This window comes from Cetorhinus maximus, chromosome 14 (genome assembly GCF_964194155.1).
Source record: "Cetorhinus maximus chromosome 14, sCetMax3.hap1.1, whole genome shotgun sequence".
Classification (NCBI taxonomy): Eukaryota; Metazoa; Chordata; class Chondrichthyes; order Lamniformes; family Cetorhinidae; genus Cetorhinus; species Cetorhinus maximus.
Window position 1 is genome coordinate 14907942 of NC_135892.1, and position 26688 is coordinate 14934629.

Genomic DNA, 26688 nt, shown 5'->3' on the forward strand with positions numbered 1-26688 from the left:
GTTGGTGGTAATAGTGGAGGATGATCTTTTGAATGCAGAAGCCGGTGGGGTGAAAAGTGAGGACAAGGGGCACCCTATCATGGTTCTGGGAGGGAGAGGAAGGTGTGAGGGCAGAGGCTCGGGAGATGGGTCAGACACGGTTGAGGGCCCTTTCAACCACAGTGGGTGGGAAACCTTGGCTAAGAAAGAAGGAAGACACGTCAGAAGCGCCGTATTGGAGGGTGGCATCATTGGAACAGATGTGACGGAGGCGAAGGAACTGAGAGAATGGGATGGAGTCCTTACAGGAAGCAGGGTGTAAGGAGCTGTAGTCGAGGTGGCTGTGGGAACCGGTGGGCTTATAATGAATATTCGTGACCAGTCCATCACCAGAAATTGAGACAGGGAGGTCAAGGAAGGAAAGGAAAGTGTTGGGGATGGACTATATGAAGGTGATAGAGGGGTGGAAATTGGAAGCAAAATTGATAAATTTTTCCAGGTCCAGAAGCAGCACCAATACATTAATCGATGTACTGCAAAAAGAGTTATGGGAGGGGGCCTGAGTTTTGTCATTTACTGTATTTACCAATGACAGAAACAATTCTATTTTGATTTGACCATTCGCATTACTAAATCAATTGGGAAAAAAGACTAAATTTAGAGTTATAGTGAGTCAGCAAATGGAATGTTTTGTATTTGCCAAGTTCTGCATTATTTAAAACGAATGAGTGGTGTTTTTGGCACAAGATGGAATTTTCCTTTCTTGGAGATAAATATTTTGTCTGCATTACAATCAAGAAGTTTCTGTGCAGACTCACTCACTTTCATCTTAACTTTCTTTTGTTAATACTACTGTTAGTATTTATTAAGTTATTGCTTTGAGAAACTGTTTTAAATACTTCTTGTTAGCTGTCTATAGTTAATTACCAGCTTTCATGAAATAGAGCTACTAATACTTTGGAGAATGGCAATATTGTCTTCTGAAAGAATTCATGACAGTCGGTTAGCAACAGCGAAAGGGAGTTCAGATGCTTCTAGCTTTGAACAATGTTGAGTAGCATAAAATCAATAATCCAATAGTTTTAGTCATAGGGAAAAAAAACACCTTTTCCCATTTCCAGTATCACCTCCTTTCACTCTCTTTACATAATTCCTTCCTCTAACTGGGGAGATGGAACAATCAATTCTACTCTGTACCCAGACAGGATGTTCATTTGAGAAAGCAAAAATGGCTTCTAAACAGTTCTACTTCCCAACAAGATGAGAGCTGTTAACTTCACAAACCACTGACTTTCCATTACCTCATGAATTCACCACCTCTTACATAGAGTGTGATTTTGCCTGTCTGACATCAGATCCTGTATGAGTCAAAGTTTCCCTCAGCTGACTAATCATTTTCAATTCCCCATCAGCTCTGCACCTCTGCCATTGACTCTATTCCCGGTAAAGCTCAAGCCGAAGAAAGCCACCTTCAGCTCCAGCATCATCTCCAACACTGAATTGAGCTTCACATGCACATCCTTTCCAACACAAGCATCACTTATTGCCACTTCCACAATACTTCTGCTCCTACCTTAAAACCCTGACACTATAACCCACATCATCGCTTTCATTATCTCTTGATTCAATCTCACCATGTCTTCCTCCACACCTCTGTAGTCTGTATCATAGTACACTGTGCCATCTGGGGGTTTCCTACCTTGTCCAGTCAGTGAGACTGCCCCCACACCCTTCCTTCCAACTTGTTCCACACTTTTTTTTATTCATTCTTGGGACATGAACCATGCAAGGCTGGCATTTGCTGTCCATCTGTTATTGCCCTCAGAAGGTAGTGATATAACAGTATTTTTAGGTCACTTCAGAGGGCAGTTAAGAGTCAAACACATTGTTATGGGTCTGGAGTCACACGTAGGCCAGACCAGGTAACGACAGATTCCTTTCCCTAAAGGCCATTAGCGAACCAGATGATTTTTTATGATGATCCATCTGACAGCTTTGTGGTCACTTTATTTTCTTTTCACTGATATTCAACATTCTCTCTAAGCTACATGTGTGCGTACAACAATGTTGAAAGTATCACGCAATGCAATAAATAGGCTGCACACAGTGAAAAATTATAGAGAACAGCTTTTTATTTACTACATTTAAACAAACTGAATCTCAATTCTCAAGCTACCAGGATGCAATTTGAACTCTCATTCTCTGGGTTACTGGTCCAGACAGTTGAATTAGTAATTGCTCACAAACACAAACACCCCAAATGCCCTATCAGGAGATACAACCTCCCTCTCCCCAAAATCTCCTTTCCTCTGACTCTGTTTTACGTATTCTCTCTCCCTTCGCCCCAATACTGGCAGCCCGGCCTTCAGTCACCTACGCCCTACATTGTGGAATTCCTGTCCTAAACACCACTGCCTCACTGCCTTCTTCCTCCCCTTTAAACCATTCCTTAGACTCACCTTTTCAACCAAGTCTGATGAAAGTACAATAATTTTCATAATATTTTTCTAGTTTATTGTGAAGTAGGTTTATGGGGGTAAGTATAGTTAGGTCTGTCTGTGAGATTTAATTACATTTGGAGCCAAGTAGGCTGCAAGCTTGAAATCATCAAAAGAAGCTAGGTGCTTGACATGCAAATGAGTAAACATGGATGCTGTTTTAGCATGCAAGGTGTGAAGGGAATTTGCATTTTTAGATAAATGAAGAGATTTGCATTTCAAAGGGATCTTAGTCTGTTTACAGCTAGCCAGATAAGCAAGGCTAAGGAGTGTACTTATTTTTCCCCAAAGGTTCCTGACAATATTGGCAACATGAAAGCCTTTATATTATGAGGAAAATACAGTTTCAAAGACATATGCAACAATAGAATTTACATATTAAAAAGAAAGATATATAAAAAGGAGAATGAAAGGCTATGTGGGAGAAGACCATATAAGATCTAAAAGAAGCATGCGAAATAGCCTTAATGAAGCCTCCAGCCATTTGTGCATGAGCCTGCCATGAAACAAAACTGAAGTTGGGAAAAAAACATTTTGAATTCCACTGTCAAGTGGAAACTGTGGGGACTTGCTGGTTCTGTTTTAAATCTAAAATCTATTTCAGACTGTTGCCTTAAAGGGAGTGTGTAACTGGGAGTCAGGTCAATTAGAAATTTTAGTAGTTATTATTGTAGTAATTGTAGTCTTATGTATGTGCTTGAAATCTTTTATTTAGTTAATAAATATTTTAATTTAATTTTTTCAATCTCTAAAGGTCTTGGTGGACTTATAACTTCTGAATTCAGTGCACACATCTTGTAATAAATACAAATTGCAAAACTGTTGTGATAGCGCAACCAAGTTTCCCCCATGGATTTGGTCCGTCTGGCACGTCATAACACAGGCCTCTGATCACCTTCTTTGGTTTAGCACTTGCTTTGCTCCTGTGTCTCTAGAGCACCTTGGGACATTGTTCAATGCAGTAACAGTATTTAGGAATGCAAATTATTTTTGAACGAAAATCAAGAAACCATGAGGTATTTGGTACTGGGAGTGGTGTGGAGAAACAGATGAGAGAAGGTGTTTGCTCCTTGGGAAGAGGGAATTAGCCACTTTTTTATACTTTTGTCACTTTGAAGTTTGACTTCAGAAGTTAATGGACTTTAAACTGTGATTGACAGAAAATGTAAAAAAAACCCAATCTCGCCCAATGAGGAACCTCATATAGGAAAATGGAAGAGAAACGCTGATGAAATAGGGGTTGTTATTATGAGGTTGAGGCCTAAGCATATCATTGGCATTACTATCTAACTGCCCATTTTATGCCTACATTCAGAGGACGGGTACCAATATTTCAAACTGGTTCATTCTGAGCCATCACATCCTCTCCTTTGATGGGCACAAATAACAAAACTCAAAGTTGATCAGAAAATTTAAAAATGACATTATTTAGAGAAATAAAATTACACTAGGAAAAAGAAATCAGGTTACATAATTGGTAAAAGATTCTTCCTGTTAACTTTGTGTGTGGCTTGAGAGCTGGAAACATCAGCACAAAAATAATTGGTGTAACATATTTAGGGGAAACTCATCATTTCAAATACATGCTTTCCAACCAGTGATTTACTTCAGAACATCATTTCAAAGTTGTTTTATTCAAAGTTGTTTTATTATGTCCCAGTAATGCTTCAGATTCAAAGAAAGAAATACTTGCATTTACATGGTGCTTTTCATGACCACCAGATGTCTTAAGCGTTTTCTAGGCAATGAAGTACTTTTGAAATGTAATATAGTTACTTTGCAATGCAGGAAACACAGCAGCCAATTTTGTGCACAGCAAGCTCCCACAAACAGCAATGTGATAATGGCCAGATAATCTGTTTGCTTGATGCTGATTGAGGGATAAATATTGGCCAGGACACCGGAGATAACTTCCCTACTCTTCTCCGAAATAGTACCATGGGATCTTTTGCATACACCAAAGCAGTTAGATGAGACTTTAGTCTAACGTCTCATCCGAGAGATGACACCTCCAACAGTGCTGCACTCCCACAGTACTGCACTGGAGTGTCAACCTTGATTTTTGTGCTCAAGCCCTGCAGTCGGACTTGTACCTGGAATCTTGTGATTCAGGAGGTGAGGGTGTTACCAACTGAGCCATGGCTGACACTAGACAATAGCTGTAAAATTCACCTCATTATTATTTTAAACATCACTATACCAATTATTACTCAAATTCAAAAAAAAGCAAATAGAAATGTCAAGCACTCAGTTTAACACTTACACAACAATTGGTGTGAAGAAAGCAAGTCATTGATGGGCCAAATATCCTACTCCTCATAATTCTTATGAAGGCAGGTTAAATTTTTTGGGGGTTGGGGTGTCTTTCATCAGACCTCCTAGATTCTCTGTTCTATTTCAGATTTCCAGCATTTGCATTTTATTACATAATGATATTGGAAACTGTTTAACTCAATGAAACAATGGAATATTCCTAAACTTTATGTAAATACTTCTATTTTCGTTCTAATCTGTAATGTTCTTCAATCAAAACTTATTTATAACAAAAAGATCCCACAATAAGAGACAACTGCACTTGGAAGACAGTACAAGCTCTTCCCTAACAAGAATTATTAATCCTCTGGTGTTGTCAAACCAGTTCAATCATGATTATGGTCTGGAAATCACAACGAGGGATCACTATTTCCGACATATGTTGTAACACAGTATAACAATTCCTTAGACATCCTCTGAAATTGTGGGAGAATAAAATACATATACAGGATAACAAAGGGTTAAGTGGTTAAACTATATAATGGAATATTACAACGAAGTGTCCTTGAAACTAGGCCCATCCGTTTTCTCACTAGCACATAAAATAATAGACTAGTCGCTCTATCAGCTACCTTCCCAGAATCATGGGTGCCAGATGGGTTGTGCAAGTGTCAGATGTGGTTGTAAACTAAAAGAACTATTGTGTGCATGCCAAAAGATATGTACTTTTTTGCTATAACTATGTGTGTACTCTGATGCTTCCTCAGAGTGTCAGCTAGCTCCATTGTATGCTGCTGGGCTCTCCATAATATCATGATTCAATAAAGACTTCCGAGGCAAACCTCCTGGGTCCGAGTGTTCACTCCGTTTTCCGCGACAGAAATGTTAAATAGTTCTTTGATGCTCTATATTTCTTAAACGTTGTTGAAAACATGTGGTCAAAACTCATAACTTACCCTGTCACTTTCCCTATGTGATAATTTTCAGGTGAGGGATGTGCTCTTGGGTTCTGCAATGCTGATTTATCCTCACTTAAGAACAGCCCAGTGACCGGTCCCACTGATTTCCTTCCTTCCTGTGGGCAAAAGGCCGTCTGTCTTCAGTCACTGTCTTATGACCACAGTTCCAATCACATCAGAAATCTAGCGTGGGTCAAATCCACCTGCTAAAATTGTATAGTACAACTCACTTTAAATTTACTGAAGGCTAAATGTTAGTGTTTAATTACTGTAGATTTTTTAATAGTGTATAAAGATTTAGAAGCAATCCCCTTGGACTGATGGTAATTTCACTTTCCCCTCACCCTCCTCCCCTTTAAGTGATGTAGAAAAATCAAAGTGTGTTTTTTTTAAAAACAGAAACACTGCCTTGGCAACACGTAGTCTTGTGCACACGTGGCCTAGGTTTCATTTCAACTGAACAGTCTACTCTTTTGTCCTTGTCATTTAACTCACAGATAAAGCAATGCCCTTGTAAACACTGTGGTAGGATTAATCTGGAATTGAATTATTTAGTGCTGGAGCACTGCAGACGCTGGAGTTAATTTACCAGGGCTAGACAGTCAATGCCAGGTTAAAGTTAAAAACAGATAGCTTGATTTTTGGAAAAGTACTGGTAGGTTGGAGCAAGCTTCATTTCATTCTGGTATCAAATCAGGCCTTGTCATTGAACTCAGGCTACACAATAACTCTGATATCAGTGCATTAGTAAACACGTTTTAATCCAGTGCCAGAGTCCAACTTGATGATGGAACAAAACAAAAGCAGGCATCATGTAAGGCAGATTTGTGCCTTAACATGGACATTAAGTTTGGAGTGTTAAGTACTTCTGGCTGCACTGTGATCCTAAACTGGTCAGCCTCTGGTGTGGCAAAAAAGCCATATATGTTCTTTGGAATGAATGTAATTTAGCAGTTTGTTAGATTTGACCCATTTATTGTGTGCTGTATGGAAAAACTTGTGTGAAGTAATTGTTCCAGTGCACAGCTTTGCTTTCGGAACTGATAAACGGTTCAAAAAAATGGTTGTACATTGCTCAATACACTAACAGATGAGGTAATAGAATGCACTATTTGGAGGGCTGATATGCTCTGCCTAGATGGTTCATATTGTAGCACAAGTAGTAAACTCAATTGTGAAAACTAGTTTTCAATAAAGCTTCGACTTCCTGCCCAAAAATGGTGAAATGGAGCAGATCTAGAGAACATGTTTTATCTTGTAATGGCAGTGGTTCTCAAAGTGTGGTCTGCAGACCACCGGTGGTCCAAAACACAAGTTGCCAAGGCGCAATGCCACTGCCAAGGCCATACGAGAGAACAGGCTGGAATCAACATCTCCGGCACATGCATAACATCACACAACTGGCCTGGCTTGACGTGCCCGACATGAGTCGTCATAAGCACAAGAATCAACAATATAGTTTTATAAGCAAGATTCATTTTATTGTTGATTTTGTTTGATATGACTTTTATACCATATATTAGAATGTTTCAAATAAACATTATTCTCTTGTAGTATTAACATTTATTACATAGAAATGTCTGTACTTTTGTTTCTGGCATGAAATCATTTACTTATGATATTTAATTAAGAAATTAACACAAATTTATTACATTTAGTGAGAAACCAGTGAAATAATGTTTCCATAAGTTACCATTAATTCTGAGTAACTGCTTTTTGTGGTGGCAAGTGAAAGCAGGTGGCATAGGACTGAGAGATAGCCTGCAAAGTCTTTCGCCCTAAGTGGTCTGTGTCCGAAGATATTTGAGGGTCACTGTGTTAATGGATGTAAATAAACTGATGCATCATGAAATATTTCAACTTTGATTGAAAATAAGAAATCCGCTATAACGTCTTAAAATAAAACAACCCTCCCATATCAAAAATAGAAATTATTTAATGAACAAGAGAAATAACATTTCATCAAGAAACCGAGAATTCCTCCTGGAACTGTGCGACCAATTTTAGTGCTGCTGAGGTGCAGAGGTGTGACACTCAATGACAAATAATGGTCAAAAATACCAGTAAATAAACTCAGCATCAAAGATAAAGAATAATAAAATTAGAACTCCTGCCTCAGAACCACATCCAATGACGTCTACTAGAAGTCTTTCCGTGTAAGTGATGGCTTAGGAAAGAATACAACCCAAATGCAATTGTGATGAGAATTGACAAATTGATTCAGTTTGGTAGGAGGTTCAAATACCAGGGCCCACAAGTTAAAAATTGGTAATTTAGGGTCAAGAAGGGAAGTCAGGTGAAAGGTTTTCTTGCATTAAGGGTAAAAGATTTGTGCAACAGATTATTCATGATTTTTTTTTCATTACAAGGTTCAACAGGCAGTTAGATTTATTTCTGAACAAAGATTTGAAAGATAGGTTTAGAAAGTGTGTAGTTGTCAATCAATAGAGGACAGGATTTACCATTACTTCCAAAAGTCCAGAAAGTCATACATGTCATTTAGCAAATGCCTTCCGACAATAAATTACTACATTTTAATCCAATGGACACATTTTTTTGTTACCTCCTCAAAGAATTCCAGAAGATTTGTGAGGCATGATCCATTGCATTTAAAGTTAGACTGACCACTCTGTGGTCTATACTTTTTCAATGAGAAAACAAAATCCTGTAAACTGATATCAAGCACCTATGAAGGTTAGATTAACTGACAAATAATTCCCCCATACATGACTCATTCATTTTGTGTTATCAGGGTAACACTTATGATCTTCAGTTACAGTCCCTGTACTTTTGGAGTTCATGAAATTATTAAAGAGCATTTTATTTTCTTCCTCAGCTGCTCTGGCTAAATAACCAAACAAATTGGTACTTTCCTGTGAAAACAATTTGGTACATAAATCTAAAAATGATCACTCCACAGCAACTGAAAGCAAAGCCATCATGGGATGGGCAATCAATGCTGGCCTAGTCAACATCACCCACCTCCCATGAAAGAATAAATAAAAAACAGCACCTCTTAATAGCTAATTTCACCCCACACCAGAGGACTGCTATTGGAGGATTAACAAACTTCTTTAGTTAAGGTTAAGATCAGTTATCAGCCTTGGGAACACAAAAGGTATTAAAGGAAGGCTCATAAACCTGACTTCTGTGGAAATTTCATTTTTCAGTCTCTTAAAAAACGGAACAAGAAGCAAAAAGAAAAACTTAAAATCTGAAATAAAAACTTAAAATGCTGACAAGGTTGATCGACATCTGTAGGGTAAAAACAGGTTAATATTTCAGGAAGACCTTTGTTGGTTGAAGTGGAACTCAGCATCATATCAAACTTTTCTGGTCCCTTTTTAGTGAAGGAGATTTCAACGCACAGGATCACCTGGAAAAAACCTTCTGGGGAGGACACAGTGGGAGGTGGGGGCGCGGGGTGAATGTGGAAGGGAATTACTTTCCCTGTTAAAGCCTTGACAAAAACTGGTCGGCAGAATATTTAATCGTGGGATACCACAACAAATCCTGAGCTACAAAACACTGATCAGAAGGAGCACCCCTGGTTGACTGTTCCCAAACTGGGAAGTGGTACCAATTGTGATTTCCCTCACTCTTGCCTTATCAGCTGACTCAGGGCAGCCCGAACAGATAGGAATCAAAATCTGGGATTCACCTGATGTATAGGCTCAACAAACTGTTCACTGGATAAACTCACTGAACCGTTGGAGCAGCTCAATTATTCTAAATTTTAATATTATGGCATTAATAGTGCCATCATCTAAAGTATAAAAAAAAGTGCATTTAGTGAATCTCTAAACACTAAGCTGCAAAGCCCCAGCAACATGTCGCCTCAAAATCCACAGTACCTCTTAAATTAGGTAATTCCTGTAAAATTATGAAAAAATTTTTCCAATCCTAAAAGTGAAAGGTAAGATAGAAACTGTTAATCCTTGTTTACTTGTCCTCTCGACCTTACACAGCAGCTGCACACAGTGACTTACTTCATTTTCTGCTTTTGAGAAATTCTCAGTTACGTCCTCCAGTGCGAGCAACTGACTATGGAAGAATCTCATTTGTGTGAAAATAAATATCTGTAACAATATTATTTTGAAGTTAATATGGGTTATCATGCAACAGTGACTGTGGGGAAATGCAGCTTTGAACAACCTTTGCGCATACAGTGCAGAATTTGGGCTGACAAAAACGGATTTGACAGAATCTGAGAAAGGAAAAGTCAGGATCCCCAATACGCTAATTTTTGCTACTTTTTGTAGGCACTTCCAAAATAAATCTAAACAGTAAATGCTCTGTAGTCGTGATGAGATACAGTACTTTTTATTCAGTTAAATGACTTCTTCATAAATACAAATATCAGATCATTAGGTCTCCAAATAGCTATCATTTTAATCTATGCACTTGAGATTATAACAAATCCCTTCCATTCACATCAAGGAATAAACACTGGTGAGCAATTTTCTGAAAGCTTTTGGCTTGTAACTAAATTCAAGAGAACTACATAGCAGGCAAGGCTGAGTGGAAAAAGAATTATCAAGTTTTATTAATTCTACTCGATTCCATATTCAAGCTGGAATCTTCTGGCCTTTACAACTCTATATTAAATGACACTTAAAGTTAAATACCATAAAATTGTAGATTATTAACCCAATTATGAAATGGTTATTTAAGTTGGTCAGTGATAAGTAATACAATTAAAAGATTATCGTAATTTCCATGCATTTATTCAGATCATATCCATGACAGAGTAATTGAAATAATATAAACACAGGGGTATTGAACTTTATTTTTGGAAAAACCCTCACAAGAAAACCATGAAAATTATATATTTTCACAGTGAAACAACTTTCCTTCATGACTGTGCCACTGTAATGAAGGATGTCTTGTATTTTTGTATCAGTAATACCACAACTCCAAGTACAGTCTCATGTAAGTCATCAACCTACAATACTGCATTTGTGGAGGCGAGGGGGAAAAGTGAGCTTTAGACTTGACTAAACATCCAGCATCTCTAGGTTGGCCAGAGCTTGGGCCAGTTAACACAATCAATACTGCCCCAACATTAATCCCAGTGTACTATCCCTCAAACCATTGTAGTCTGAGTAAAACTTTCCAATTAATGTTAATTCTGTCTGCAAGGTTTCACAAAGAAATGGGTTGAGGCTGTCCAAGCTAATTTCACTTCAGCCTCTTTGCAACAGGCAAGGGAAAGAAAATTACATTTCCAACCTGAGCTGAATGCAAACTAATATTCTAAACAACTAAAGGGTTTAGGTTAAAAAAAATCAAATTAAAAGCTGTATTCTGAACACAATTTACTACAAAAAATAACAGATGGCGAGGAAGGAATTAGTAAGGCATACAATGTTAGTTTTGGGCCTGTGTGTAGATAAAAGGTTGTCCTAAGTAAATTCAGAAATGCACTCTACAACCAATGCAGATAATGCATACATTCCATAATTCATTGGGGTATTTAGTGGGCATGTTGGTTATTGGCACCATCTGTTCCACTTTCATTATCTCCATCGACGTCAGTTGGTGTAACTTAGTGTACCGATGCTCTCTTCAATTTCTGTTAGTTTTTTCAGGAGTTGATTCACTTTGGTCTCATCCAACTCCAAGCAGAGAAATTCCGATTCCTAAGCCAAATAAAAAAAAAAATTCTTCAAACTCAAATAAAAACAGATTTTATTTAAATGATTTTTTGCCACTTACTTTTTCATACAAGCCCAACCAGTTTTTAATCAAACTGTCACTCTGTCGAAGGCTACACCATTTTATAAATGTGATGTCAATACTGCCAATTGATGTCATCATGCAGGTAAACACCAGGTGAGCCCGTAGCAGATCCACTGACAGAGATGTAATGTTAGAACCTCACCACCACCACACCTGCAGAGATTGCAGAACCAGGACAAAAAGAGTAAACTAACTAGTTGTGGTTAAACAAAGACAAACAAGTGTAAAACTGAATCTAAAGAAAAAGGCAAACACAAAGGAGAAGATAATAAATGGTACATTATTAGCTTAAGATAGGGGTTTAAGAAAAAAATTAGGAAATCGAAGTGGAAAAATGAACTGAAAAAAATCAGAAAGAAAAAATAGGAAAGTGTCAACAAAAGTGTCAACATGGTCAACAAAAGAAGATAGGCCAACAGAGGGCAGTTGAGCTAATTGGCCTTTTTAAATACATTTTAAGTAAAATCAGTACATGAGAAATTTAACTAGGAAACTTCATGTTTAGAGTAAAATTGAGAAGCTACATTTTGGCCCCAGTCTATTATTTTTGTGTCTTATGTGATCATTAAACAATATTATAATGTAAGAATGTTACCGGAAGAGTTACAAACAAAACAGTATCAAATTAAACCTGAACTCATTTTGTTCATGGCTGTAATTAGCACTTAGGCAACCAACAGTCGAATCAGTCTTTGCAGATCTCCATGAATAAGCTGCCTTCTGCTATAATTAAAATCACCTATGGGCTCATTTATGTTTTTCTCTAAAAATCAAGGTTGCTTAAATTGCTCACAGGGCTATTAATAATATTGCACAGAAGTTATATTGTTTGAGTCACATGGCAAGATCCTAGGATTAAAAACAATGTGACCATAGCATTGCTGCTACTGATGCAATACGGTGCTAACATGTTTTTAACTTGTTCATCTCCCAGGACATGACGACCGAAAACAGAATGGCCTCTCCATTCTCGAAATGCTGACCGTCCCTCTCTCCTGTTTCTCTTGTTAGCGACTCTCTGTATGCATCTAATTTTCAAGATTCTCTCTATGTATTTCTGTCCATGTGATTTCTCAGTCTATTTCCTCTCTCTTCATGGCTCTCATTCGATATACAAATTAGGAGTGGGCCACTTAGCCCCTCAAGCCTGCTCCGCCATTCAATACGCTCATAGCTGATCTGATTGTAACCTCAATTGTATCATCCTCTTGCACGTTTTCTCGACTTGCCATGAGCGGCCCTTTAGCTTGATGTTCATTACAAGCACCGCACTGACTGAAATGGTCCTTGATCTCCTTGCTCATGTTTGGCTTGTAGAGCACTTCTCTTGCCTTCCTCAGACTAGACTCAATTCTTTGATGACTTGCATGAATGTGCTTCAGCATCTCTCATCTCCTTAGGGATGATGACTCTAGTTCTTTTGTACAAGATGCCACCTTGGGCAATCACTTTATCCCTGTATGCCTAATACTCTCTTATAACAATAGATGTGTACTTGATGGTTTCTGGCCATCCTTTCATCACTACTTCCTGCAGCACTTGGAAACTTGTATCTTGTTGAGTAGTTTGCCTGATCTGAGCAAGATGCTTATCTGTCAGATTCAATGTCTCTGCTGGGTTGATGACTTTCAGGACATGTCATGCTGTTGCTTCTCATTGAATCTGAAAGATTTCACATCAGTATCGGCAACTTTCTTCAAAGTGAGTGCAGCACTTGACAGCATGTTGGCGTGTACATCTGTTTCCTCTGCTTATACTTCACTTCTAAATGATCTCTGCAAATGGTTTGGGAAAGATGCTTCAAGTGGCTTGTGGTCAGACTCTACCATCACTTTGTCTCCCCAACAGCTACTGATTAACATGCTCACAAGTGACGACAATAACCAGGCACTAGTTTCTCAATCTGTGCGTAGCGTTGTTCAGTTTGCGTTAACATTCTGGATGCAAACGCAACTGGTTGTCTTTGCTGTATGAGGGTTGCTGCAAGTTCTGTCTCTCTGGCATCACACTGCACACACCACATCATTAACATTGCAGTGCCTCAACACTGATGTTGTCATTACTAGTTGATTGATGCGAGTGAAAGCTGCTCGTTCTATGCCCCAATACCATTGAACGTCCTTCGCAGTGGGTTTGCATAGAGGTTCACACTGATGCAAATTGGGCATGAACTTTGCTATGTAGTTCACAAATCCAACAAATCATTGCACCACCTTCACATCTGTTGGTTGCTCCATCCCTGCTACAGCTCTCATCTTATCAGGGCAAACTCCTTTCGCAGAGAGTACATGACCTATGTACTTCCGTCATCTTCAGTTGCGGTTCCTTTTTATTCAGGTTCAGGTTCATCTAGCAAGCTCTCTCTAGATTCTGATCATGGTCTGTGATGGCTTCTTCCACCGTATCTCCACATCCATAGGCTAATGGATCATCCACGATCCTTGAGTAGCTCTTTGATGCTATACATTTTGGGCTTCAATGCTATACATTTTGGGCTTATCACCAGATCTTTCTGGAATACGGCCATGGGAGTGGATGTCACAGCACGTACCCTTTTCTCTGAATCTGCTGACAAAGTGGCTTATGGATTCTGTACGCTGTTGTCGAATTGGCACGAACTCTAGTTGATGAATACGGAAATTTAACCTGATTCTGAATCGGTCTTCCAACGTAGCCCATATCTTTTGGGGATCCCTTAGCTGTTCTGCTTTTAATATTGACATGTTCAGCCTCTGTAGACCTTCATTCACAATCGCTAGGTGAATTTTTATGGCTTGTTTGTCTTAATCAGACGCACCTGAATCAATAAACCACAGCTCTGTACACTGTTTAAACATTTTGAATTTGGATATTAGATCAACTGCATCCCAATTCAAACTGGAGAATTTTGTGAACATTTTGACACCATCCCTTTCACCTTCCTTCTCCTGTAGTACCTGGGATGAGTGTCACTGTAGCCGCTTTGGCTCGGTTTTCCAAAGCTCCACCCATTATACTTATAACATTCTCTGGTCCGATTTTCATGATGATTCTTTCTTGGTTTAGTTTGTTTGACTCTCCCTCTCTCATTATCGATGAGGCCCACACCCTGGTCACTCGCCTTTCCCAACTAAGCTAACCCAGTGTTGGTCCTCTCGATGCGCTGTTCCAATCACCACAAAGGATCATCTTGCTCACCATGTTGTTTTTTTTCACTCACCAAGGCTCCTTAGATAGCACCTTCCAAACTCACAATCGCTACCATCTAGGAGGACAAGGGCAGCAGATATGTGGGAACACCACCACCTGGAAGTTCTCCGCCAAGCCACACACCATCCTGTCTTGGAAATGTATCACCATTCCTTCACTGTCACTGGGTCAAAATCCTGGAACTCCCTCCCTAACAACATTGAAAGGGTACCTACACCACAGGGACTGCAGCGGTTCAAGAAAGCAGCTCACCACCAGCTTCTCAAGGGCAATTAGGGATGGACAATAAATGCTGGTCTAGCCAGTGATGCCCACATCCCATGAATGAATTAAAAAAAATATAAAGGCTTCAATCACTCATAAGGGATTGAGTCCATATTGAGACTAGGCACATGAGAACACATATACATGGGTATAAAGGTTGAAGAGTTGTCTGCGTGTGCTCTGATTAAAAGCAAAAGTGAAACTAAACTAAAACAGGATCGCATGACACACTTACTTTTGAATGATGTCATGCTGCAATCCCTTAAAAGGCATATTACAAAACTGAGGACCCTGCCTCCAGCCCCTTATGGCGCAAACCCCTCCCCCCCCAGAAGACCCTGTCTCCAGCCCGATTGTGCAAACCCACACACCATCCCTCCAGGCAACCCTGCCCCCAGTCCCTAATGGTGCAAGCCCCACCACCCCAAGGACCCAGCCCCCAGCTCCTGATGGTGCAAACCCACCACCCGAGGACCCTGCCCCCAGCCCTTGGTGCAAACCCACACACCTGCCCCAACTCCTGAAGGTGCAAACCCACACCCCAGTGGATCCCGCCCCAGCCCTTGAGGGTGCAAACACTCTTTTCCCCTCCCATACCCCTTGCCCACCCCACCCAACTTCCCCAGAGACCCTGCCCCCAGCCCTGATGTTGTACAAGCCCGAGAGTTCCCACCAGCTGAACTCCATCTTTCCCCAGTTAACCGTGCTTGGTGAATGGTCTCTTGACATGCTAATTCCCATCGCTCACCTTCTCAAAGAGATGTGAAGTTGGCCGGCATGATTAGGATGTGCCTGAGATTAAAATCCTGGTGTTTTTAAAAAAAAAATTCATTTATGGGATGTGAGCAGCAGTGAAGGCACTTCCAGGTGGTGGTGTTCCCATGTATCTGCTGTCTTTGTTCTTCTAGATGGTAGTGGTTGTGTGTTTGGAAGGTGCTGTCGAAGAAGCCTTGGTGAGTTCCTGCAGTGCATCTTGTAGATAATATACACAGGGATGGGTTTGCCGTTGTTGTTTCTGATACCTGGGTCGATGCCAGGTGGTCCATCCCATTTCATTCCTTTTTATTGACTTCTTAGTGGTTTGATACAACTGAGTGGCTTGCTAGGCCATTTCAGAAGGCATTTAAAAGTCAATCACATTACTGCGGATCTGGAGTCACTTGTAGGCCAGGCCAGGTAAGGATGGCAGATTTCCTTCCCTAAAGGACATTAGTGAACCAGATGGGTTTTTACGACAATCGACAATGGTTTGTAGTTATTGCTGCCTGATTTTTATTGAATTCAAATTCCATCTGCCAAGCAATACCCTGGGTCTCTGGATCACTAGTCCTGTGACAATACCACTATGCCACCGCCTCCCTCCTTCCTGCAACGGGTGCATTTGAATGGCTTTCAACACTCGTCTGATGAAAACTGGCACATGGTTATAACCAGGCCTCAGTATTGGTTACTTTGGCTCAATGTACGAACATTTACCCTTGTTTCCTATTCCGTTTATCCTGATCTCATTCAGTATAGTTGCTAAATTGTCAGAAGTGTGGGGTCTACAAAAGCAGAGTAGTGTTTAAATAGCAATTGTTTTATAACAGGTTAATTTGAACTGCAGAAGTGACCGAACATTTAGAAGATTAAAGCTAATTATTTTGCATATATTAATTAGCTGTGACTTCTTGGTCTGCATTGGAATCCAATAGCTCGATCATCAAGAGTTTCATAACAAAATGAAAACAGATACAACGAGAGTGCCAAACTAGAAACATCAGAGACTTTCGTTATGTTAAGTGTTGACCAGTAAATTTGCAACAAACAATTCTACTTAAAAGCCACCATTTGTAGTTTCATCTCAAGGTCCACATTCCCAATACAATCTATAACCTTAAACACCAAACTTGACACATGGTAGCAAAATGGTGTTATATTCTCCACTTCAGAAACACTTTTATATGAATATGATTTTGTGATAATCTTGGCTCCTGTGCTGCAGACTCAGTTTAGATTGGAGAGTGGACTCTAATGTGCAGGCAGCAATAATGACAGCAAACAGAGCTGGTCACAAATGTGACTTTGATTTCTGTCCTTAGAACTTTAGTTGTCTCGGGAAGATTGACATTTGTCAGCAAGCTAAACAAAACACATTCCTCTCAGTAGTGATCGACCAAGGGCAGAATAAACAGTAGCTAACAACAACGAGTCATTAGCCCTTTATATTGCTGATTTAGACAGCAGTGCTGCTGCTGCACTTCACATCGGTTTTCATACACAAGGCAATCAGACTAAATGTGCCGGCTCCATCACTGAAGCAAAGGCTCTTGAATAATAATTGCAATAGCAGGTTAGCACAGAAGCTTAGCAAGCAGTCTACATATAAAAGGATGTTAAAATTCACAGGTAGATACAAGTCAGGATTTAAGTCCTAGAGTCAGCATATATCCATTGCAAAGGCTATATTTACCAACTATATGGCATCAGGGAAATGAACAAATCTTATAATATTCAGCATTGGTGGCAGTTGCACAACTTGTGTTTAGCAGACGAACACAGACATACATGAGCAGTACTTATCAGATGTACATTATGTGACCTTTTATCCAGTAAACAATTTGTCTTGATTAATACAAGGCCTGGAGTGAGAGAAAAGAAGCCTCATCTTTACTTTAGAGGTAAAATATTTAAATTTGGCAAGCCACCAATTCAGCAGCTTTGTCAAGAACTGAGAAAGCATTCTCCTCAGGGGCAAGACAGCTGGAGTCACAGACCAGCTTAGGATTTGAGTACATGGTCATGTGAACAAGAAGTGAATGATTCATTATCCATGCTATCAGGTTAGGGCATAAAGCATTTTAAACTACTGTGGCACTGTCACAAGTTAGACTGAGTATCATTTGTCTCTTCCTGACTCCAGCAGTGAGATGACAAGTGACAGCTGTGATCATTTGTCAAATTGGAGCCATGCAGTGAGATCACTAGCCATGTATTTCCAAAAGTTCAAACATAACTAATTTTCCAGCCTCACCCAACCTCTCATGGTAGCTTGCGCTTTTGAATCATAGAATGATACAGCATAGAAAGAGGCCAAAAAAAAACTCCAGTTCTGTTGAAGGGTCATGTGGACCCGAAACGTCAGCTCTTTCTTCTCCACCGATGCTGCCAGACCTGCTGAGTTTTTCCAGGTAATTCTGTTTTTGTTGTAGAAAGAGGCCATTCAGCCCATTGTGCCTGTGTTGGCTTTTTGAAAGAGCTATCCAATTAATCCCACTCCCCTGCTCTTTCCCCATAGCCCTGTAATTTTTTCCCTTCAAGTATTTATCCAAGTCTCTTTTGAAAGTTACTACTGAAACTGTTTCCAGCACCCTTGCAGGCAGTGCATTTCAGATCCCAACTCACCATCTAATTTATTTCCTCATGTTGCCTCTGGCTGTTTTGCCAATCACCTTGAATCAGCATCCTCCCACTGATCCATTGGCCACTGGAAACAGTTGCTCATTATTCACTCTATCAAAACCCTTCATGGTTTTGAAAACCTTTATCAAATCTGTAGAAAAAAATGCATTGCAGATTGGTTTCTGGGATGAGACTTGTCCTAAGGTTTTCTGGGATGAGACTTGTCCTAAGGCAAATTGGGCCTCTGCTCTGGAGTTTAGAAGAATGAGAAGTGATCTCATTGAAACATACAAGATTCTGAAAAGGGGCTTGAGAGGGTAGACACTGAGGTTGTTTCTGCTGGCTAGGAAATCTAAAACATGTGAGCAAACAGTCTCAGAATAAGGGGCCAATCATTCAGAACTGAGATTGGAGAAATTTCTTCACTCTGGAGGGTTGAGAGTCTTTAGAATTAGAATTGTGGATGCTCCATCACTGAATATTTAAAGCCGGGATAGACAGAATTTTGGTCTCCCGGGGACTCGAGGGACATGGGGAGAGAGTAGGAAAGTGGAGTTGAGGCAGAAAATCGGCCATGATCACTTTGAATGGTGGAGCAGGCTCGAAGGTCCGTATGGTCTACTGCTCCTATTTACGTTCTTGTGAAAGAATTGAGTGGATTCATAATGAAAACAATATCTTGGCATTTGATAAAGTGCCGCACAACAGACTTGCAAGCAAAATTAGAGTGCATGGAATAAAAAGGGACAGTAACAACATAGATGAAATTGGCTGAGTGACAGGAAACAGAGTGTAGTGGTTAATGGATCTTTTTTCAGGCTGAACGAAGGTTTGTAGTGGAGTTCCCAGGCATTGATGTTGGGACCCATGATTTTCCTGATATATGTTAATGACCTAGGCTTTGGTGTACAGGGTACAATTTCAAAATTTGCAGATGATACAAAACTTGGAAGTATTGTGAACTGTGAGGAGGATAATGTAGAACTTCAAAAGGACATAGAAAGATTGGTGGAATGGGTGGACAAGTGGCAGATGAAATTCAATGCAGAGAAGTGTGAAGTGATTCATTTAGGTAGGAAGAATGCGAAGAGACAACATAAAATAAAGGGTACAATTCTAAAGGGGGTGCAGGAGCAGAGGACCTGGGTGTATATGTGCATAAGTCATTCAAGGTAGTAGAACAGGTTGAGAGTGCAGTTAACAAAGCACACAGTATCCTGGGCTTTATTAATAAGGGCCTAGGAGTAAAAAAGCAAGGAGGTTATGTTAAACTTGTATAGCATTCTGGTTCAGCTTCAACTGGAATATTGCATCCAGTTCTGGGCACTGCACTTTAGGAAGGATGTGAAGGCATTAGAGAGAGCGCAGAAAGATTCATGAGAATAGTTCCAGGGATGAGAAACTCCAGTCACGTAGATAGGCTAGAGAAGTTGGGGCTGTTTTCATTGGAGAAGAGAAGGTTGAGAAGAGATTTGATCGGGCATTAAAATCATGAGATGTCCGGACAGAGTACAGAGGGAATACTTTGGAAAGATTGAGAACAAGAGGGCACAGATTTAAGAAAATTGTCAAAAGAAACAATGGAGACCAGAGGAGAAACTTATTCACACAGTGAGTGGTTAGGATCTGGAATGCACTGCCTGAGTGTGGTGGAGGCTGATTCAATCAAAGCATTCAAGGAGGAATTGGGTTATTATCCGAAAAGAATGTGCAGGGCTTCTGGGAGACAGCAAGGGAGCGACACTGGGTAAATTGCTCCTTCAGGGAGCTGACACAGACACGATGGGCTAAATGACCTCCTTCTGTGCTGTAACAATCTGTGATTGGTGCTAACAATGGGTCACACATCATTAGTGGAATACCTTGTACTTACGGTACAGTGTTTTCTCTACATTATTGAATGAAGTATCTTGTATTTATCAGGGGGTAAACTTCACCAAAACACTATCCCTATGGAGATGTCCAATGCCTTTTCTTGATATTGCTTTCAAGAAAGCCCACAAGGTCCATAATTGCTGCATTCATTAATAGGGAAGTAAACACTTTGGTTTGCCACTTTGGGTCCCAAGCCAAAAAATGTGAATACAGGTTGTGTTCTGCTGTACTCACCTGATGCCAACATTTTCTGTATTGGAATGCTTCCGCATTAGTATACTCTTCTGTATCTAGCAATTGTGAACACTGTTTGGGCTCTCAGCTCTTAAAAAGGAATATTATCTTAGGCTGGGGTGCAGGGGTGGGAGATGAGTGTTGTGGCAAGACGGCCATCTTAAATCGAAATGTTAAAATCTCTAACTCACAAGATATATTTCTTTTCAACAAGTCTCTGACAGATCAGCAACAGTTAGTCTTCAGTTGAATCCAAATATTGATTAGCATCAGTCAGTTTCAGTTCATATCTGCATTTCAGAATTGGGACCGGAAGGTGAATATTTCCTGGGACTGAATACGGAGTTGGATTTTGCCAGCCTTTGGGGGACAGGCTGGGAGGCAGGAGGGGCTATAATTTGACAAAGGAAGGTGAAGGACATCTTCCTACCCAGAGACCAATTGAGCTGCTTAAATAGCCAATTAAGGTCCTCTACCTGTCACTTCAGGCCTCCCAGTGGCAATGGCTGTCCCCATGGCAACGAGACTGTCTAACCTCACCAATCCTCCACCCCGCTCTCAAAGGGGTCTGCCTGACTGGTAACTGAAGGCGGATTGTGGAAGGATAATCACCTGAAACATATTTAGTCATTTCTGAAGGACTTCAGTAGTGCACGAGAATGGTCATATCTTTAGACTTCAACCAAATAAAAAAGTGGCTGCACCCTTACCTAACTAACCTGAATATACTAAAGGCAATTTCCCTGCTATAGCAACAGCAGTTACGTGGGAGTGTGGACACTGAATTAGTGTGATAATCAGGTCAAAGCTACTCTTCCATAATTAGAGGACCAATGTAATATCCCTTAGCAATAAAGCTTACAGAATTATATAATACAGTGAGGACTTGAAATTATTCTGAATCAACAAGGATTAAAGCAGGAAGGAAATGGAAAGCTTGTAATGCAACCATTTGAAATCATTAGCACTCCTAGGAACTGAAGCTAGTGTATTGTAAGTGATGGTCACCGGAATAAAAAGTACTACAGTGTGTACAAAATGCAGTGGCGTACACATAACCAAATCAATGACATAAACCTTCACAAAGCAGAGCTGGATCTTAACTATGTCACTTCTAGATTCCTTGCTTTTGGTCCTCATTCAACAATTGTCATTTCTCTTTTCAGACAATTAATTTATCCTTTCTCAGCACTTCTCCTGAAGTTTCAGTTTCACCAGTCTCTGCTTTGACAGGCTCCATTTCTTCTGTAGTCTCATATGTGCTAACATCAAAGACTCATACAAACACATGAATTAGGAACTGGAGTTGGCCACTTGGCCCTTCGAGCCTGCTCTGCCAGTCAATGAGATCATGGTTGATCTGATTGTAACCTCAACTTCACATTCCCACTTACCCCCAATAACTTTTCACCTCCTTGCTTATCAAGAACCTATCTACCTCTGCCTTAAAAATATTCAAAGATTCTGCTTCCACTGTCTTTTGAGGAACAGAGTTCCAAAGACTCACCCTCACAAAAAAATTCTCATTTCCATTCTACATGGCCAATCACTTATTTTTAAACAGTGACCCCTAGTTCTAGATTCTCCCACAAGAGGAAACATCCTTGCCACATTGACCCTGTCAAGGTCACTCAGGATCTTATATGTTTCAAACACTCCCAAGAAAATGTTGCCAAAAAAGCCAAATTTTTTTCAAAATTACCTTTCCTGCTATGGGTGAGTCCACACTGACCTCTATCTGTTAAGCACTCTTCATAACCCAGGCCACTAACAGTTCCATCTGATAGGATGGAATAATAATAATAAAGCAATAATGCTGGCTGACCTCTAACGAGGACCTCTGAATAAACACCAAACCTCCTCCAACTGTCTAACTCTTTCTGCTTAACCTTCCATTTAGCTCGATCCCCTAAATTTATTGGCTGTTATGAAAACCTTTGTCGTGATGGTTCTGTATTCTCCATTCAATTGTGTCATCCTTCCAACCCCCATCAACCCATCCTATTCACAACCCCACCCATCCACCACTCCCAACTTATTAACCATCTAGACTAAGTCGTGTGTTCTGGGTTCCCAATAGATTTAGAGCCACAGCAGTTTGTCTGGACCTCCTGTGATGAGATGGTTAATGTGGGTATTTAAGATGGAGACCAAGATCATCAATCTTCCAATGCCAACATAAAGGGGAAGCCAGATATCAAAAATGATTCTATAAAAGTAAAACACTGCAAATGTTGGAAATGTGAAATCAAACAGAAAATTCTGGAATACTCAGGTTTGGCAGCATCTATGGAGAGAGGGAGAGAGAGAGAGAGAGAGAGAGTGTGTGTGTTAATGTTTCAGGATGATGACCTTTGCCTGAAATGTTTACTCTGTTTCAAAAACATTCTGTTTAGAAGATTTAAAATGTAATTTGCTGTACATGAATAAAATATTAAAATATTTCATATCCGAGTCTCCACCATTTGAGTATTGCTGAAAAAGAGACATGTTGAAGCTTTTCGTCTTGCACGCATCAGGACACTTCACAAGAATACCAATATAAGAAGAAAACAACAATTTATACAAGAAGAGAGTGCTGATTGGTTGGCAAGTGGGCTCTGATTGGTAGAGGCACTGCCATGGGGAATGTACCAGTTGATGATGACTGACAGTTTTGTGCCAAGCATTGTTAGAAATTTAAACCAGACAGCTTGGCCCTGATTGGTCAAGGCATTGCTCTGAGCAATGAGTCAGCGAATGGCTGTCACTTATTTTGTTCAGCTGAAACAGGCACAATGTTCTTTCTGTCTGTGTATTAATATGTAGCTTCCAGCACACGCAAATGTGCCACATTGCAAGAACGACTGACAATCTTAAATGGTCCTCAACATCGACTCCAGACCGCATGAAGTCTCATGGCATCAGGTCAGACAGGGGCAAGGAAATCTCCTGATTACCACATACCACCCCCATCAGCTGATGAATCAGTGCTCCTTCATGTTGAACACCACTTGGAGGGAGTACCGAGGGTGGCAAGGGCGCAGAATGTACTCTGGGTGGGGACTTCAATGTCCATCACCACGAGTGCCTTGGTAGCACCACCACACACCGAGCCCTAAAGTACGTAGCTGCTAGAGCAGAACTGTGGCAGTTGGTGAGGGAACGAACAAACAAAAGGGAAAAACATAATTGACCTCATCCTCACCAACCTGCCTGCCGCAGATGCATCTGTCCATGACAGTATTGATAGGAGTGACAACCACACAGTCCTTGAGGAGACGAAGTCCTGTCTTCACAGGGAGGATGTCCTCCAAAGTGTTGTGTGGCCCTAGCACCATGCTAAATGGGCTAGATTTCAAACAGATCTAGCAACTCAAGACTGAGCAACCATGAGGGGCTGTGGGCCAGCAGCAGAATTGTACTCAACCACAATCTGTAACCTCATGGCCCAGCATATCCCCCACTCTACCATTACCACTAAGCCAGGGGATCAACCCTGGCTCAATGAAGTATGCAGGAGGGCCTACCAGGAGCAGCAGCAGGCATACCTAACAATGAAGTGTCAATCCGGTGAAGCTACAATGCAGGGCTACTTGTGTGCCAAACAGCATAAGCAGCAAGAAAGACCATACGATGTAAGAGCAGAAGTCGGCCATTTGGCCCATCGAGTCTGCTCTGCCATTCAACGAGATCATGGTTGATCTGATAATCGTCAACTTCACTTTCCTGCCTTTTCCCCATAACCCTCAATTCCCTTACTGATTAAAAATCTGTCTATCTCAGCCTTGAATATATTTAATGACCCAGCCTCTACGGTAAAGAATTCCACAGATTCACTACCCTCAGAAGAAATTCCTCCTCATCTCTGTCTTAAATGGGCGACACCTTACTCTGAGATTATGCCCTCTGGTCCTGGACTCTCCCACGAGGGAAAACAAACTCTCAGCAACGAGAGATAGATAGAGCTAAGTGATTCCACACCAACAGATCAGATCTCAGATCTGCAGTCCTGCCACATCCAGTAGTGAATGGTGGTGGGCAATTAAGTAACTCACTGGGAGAGGCGGCTCCATTAATATCCCCATTGTCAATGATGGGGGAGTCCAGCACATCAGTGCAAAAGATAAGGCTGGGCATTTTCAACAATCTTCTGTCATGAATGTATAATAATTTTCATAATATTTTTCTGGTTTATTGTAAAGTAGGTTTATGGGGGTAAGTATAATTCGGTCTGTGTGATTTAATTATATTTGGAGTCAAGTAGACTGCAAAGCTTTAACTCATCAAAAGAAGTTAGGTGCTTGATATGTTAATGAATAAACATGGATGCTGGCTTAGCTTGTAAGGTGTGAAGGGAATTTGCATTTTAGATAAATGAAGGGAGATTTGGATTTCAAAGGGGTCTTAGTCTATTTACAACTAGCCTGATAAGCAAGGCTAAGGAGTGTGTTTATTTTTCCCCAAAGGTTACTGACAATAAATAGTAGCAACATGAAAGTCTTCATATTGTGAGGAAGATACAGTTTCAAAGACATGAAAGGATAGAATTTACATATTAAAAAAGAGAGAAACATATATAAAGGAGAATGAGGCTATGTCAGGAGAAGGCCATGTGAGATCTAACAGTAGTGTGTGAAATAGCCTTAATGAAGCCTCCAGTTTTTGAGCAGAAGTCTTCTGTCTACTGAAACTGAAGCTGGAGAAAGGCCATTTGGAATTCCACTGTCCAGGGTATTGTGTTTATTTGCTGGATCTGTATAAAATCTAAAATCTATTTTTGGACCATTGCCTTAAAGGGGGTGTAACTGGGAGTCAGGTTACTTAGGAAATTTAGCAGTTATTATAGTAGAAATTCGTAGTCTGATGTGCTTGAAATCTTTTCTTTTGTTAATGAATAGAGTCAGGGTTATACAACTTAGAAGCAGGCCCTTCAGCCCATCATGTCTGTGCTGGCCATCAAGCACTTATCTATTCTAATCCCATTTTCCAGCACTTGGCCTGTAGCCTTATATGCTATGGCGTTTCAAGTGCTCATCTAAATACTTCTTAAATGTTGAGGATTCCTGCCTCTACCACCCACTCAGGCAGTGTGTTCCAGATTCCAACCATCCTCTGGGTGAATTTTTTTCCCCCTCAAATCCCGTGTAAACCTCCAGCCCCTCACCTTAAATCTATGTCCCCTGGTTACTGACACCTCCGCTAAGGGGAAAAGTTTCTTCCTATCTACGCCCCTCAATTTTGTATACCTCAATCAGGTCCCCCTCAGCCTTCACTGCTCTAAGGAAAACAACTCTAGCCTATCCAGTCTCTCTTCATAGCTGAAACACTCCAGACCAGGAAACATCGTAGTGAATCTCCTCGGCACCCTCTCCAATGCAATCACATCCTTCCTATAGTGTGGCAACCAGAAATGCACACAGTACTCCAGCTGGGGCCTAACTATTTTAATTTAATTTTAAAAAATCTCAAAGTCTTGGTGGACTTATTACTTCTGAATTCAGTGCACGCATATTGAAATAAATACAAATTGTAAAACCATTGTGATAGCACAATCAAGCTTCCCTCAAGGATTTGGTCCATCTGGCACACACCATCTGCCGCATCATAACTTGGGGGCTTGTCCAGGATATTTGAAATTTCTTGATTGGGTTGGGGTTCCTGAATCTTAAGGTTGCGAGTACGAGAAGCACTTTGAATTCAGGAGTTGGTGTGAGAGATTTTAAAGTGGTGAGATTGCAAAAGTGGCTGTATCCATGGCTAAAACCTTTTTGGAAGTAGAAGGTATAAAACTTTGATTGGGTTACAAAACGTATCTAAGGGTAAGTTAACAGAGCTGGCAGATAAGTTGCAGTTGAGGTTACCTGTAGGGGCAAAGAAAGCAGACACAGTTGAAGTGATAGCACAGCATTTAAAGTTGGAAGTGATACCTGACACTAGTGAGTCACAGCTGGATGTAGTGAGACTTTAGTTACAAATGAAAAAGCTTGAATTTGAACAAGCAATGGAAATGGAAAAAAAAAAGCTGGAGGCAACAGAAAAAGAAAGGGAAAGAAAGAGAGTATTTCAAAAAGAAATGGAAATGTGAAAACTTGACCTCCAGAGGTAAAAGTTAGCATTGGAGGAGAGAGTAAAGGAAAAGAGAAAAAGAATACCTGCTTAAAAAGCTGGACTTTCAAAAAAAAAGAGACATCACATGCTGAGGAAGGTTCTGATGATGAAAAAACCTTCAACCTAAAACCCAGTGGGGAAATGTTTAAATTTGTGCAAGCTCTTCCAAAGTTTGAAGAGAGAGATGTAGAGGCGTGCCTTATTTCATTTGAGAGGATAGCTAA

At 40.4% G+C, this 26688-nt stretch overlaps 1 protein-coding gene across 3 annotated transcripts in view; it reads right to left on the minus strand.

Annotated features, from left to right (window-relative positions):
* Window positions 1-9996: 9996 nt before the first annotated feature.
* commd1 (copper metabolism (Murr1) domain containing 1) overlaps window positions 9997-26688 on the minus strand; it is a 131206-nt gene continuing 114514 nt past the window's right edge. For all 3 annotated transcript variants that reach the window (XM_078556564.1, XM_078556562.1, XM_078556563.1), the window contains exon 3: window positions 9997-11331. In XM_078556564.1, coding sequence (XP_078412690.1) covers window positions 11224-11331 — 108 coding nt within the window. In that variant the 3' untranslated portion in view covers window positions 9997-11223. The remainder of the gene's footprint in view (window positions 11332-26688) is intronic.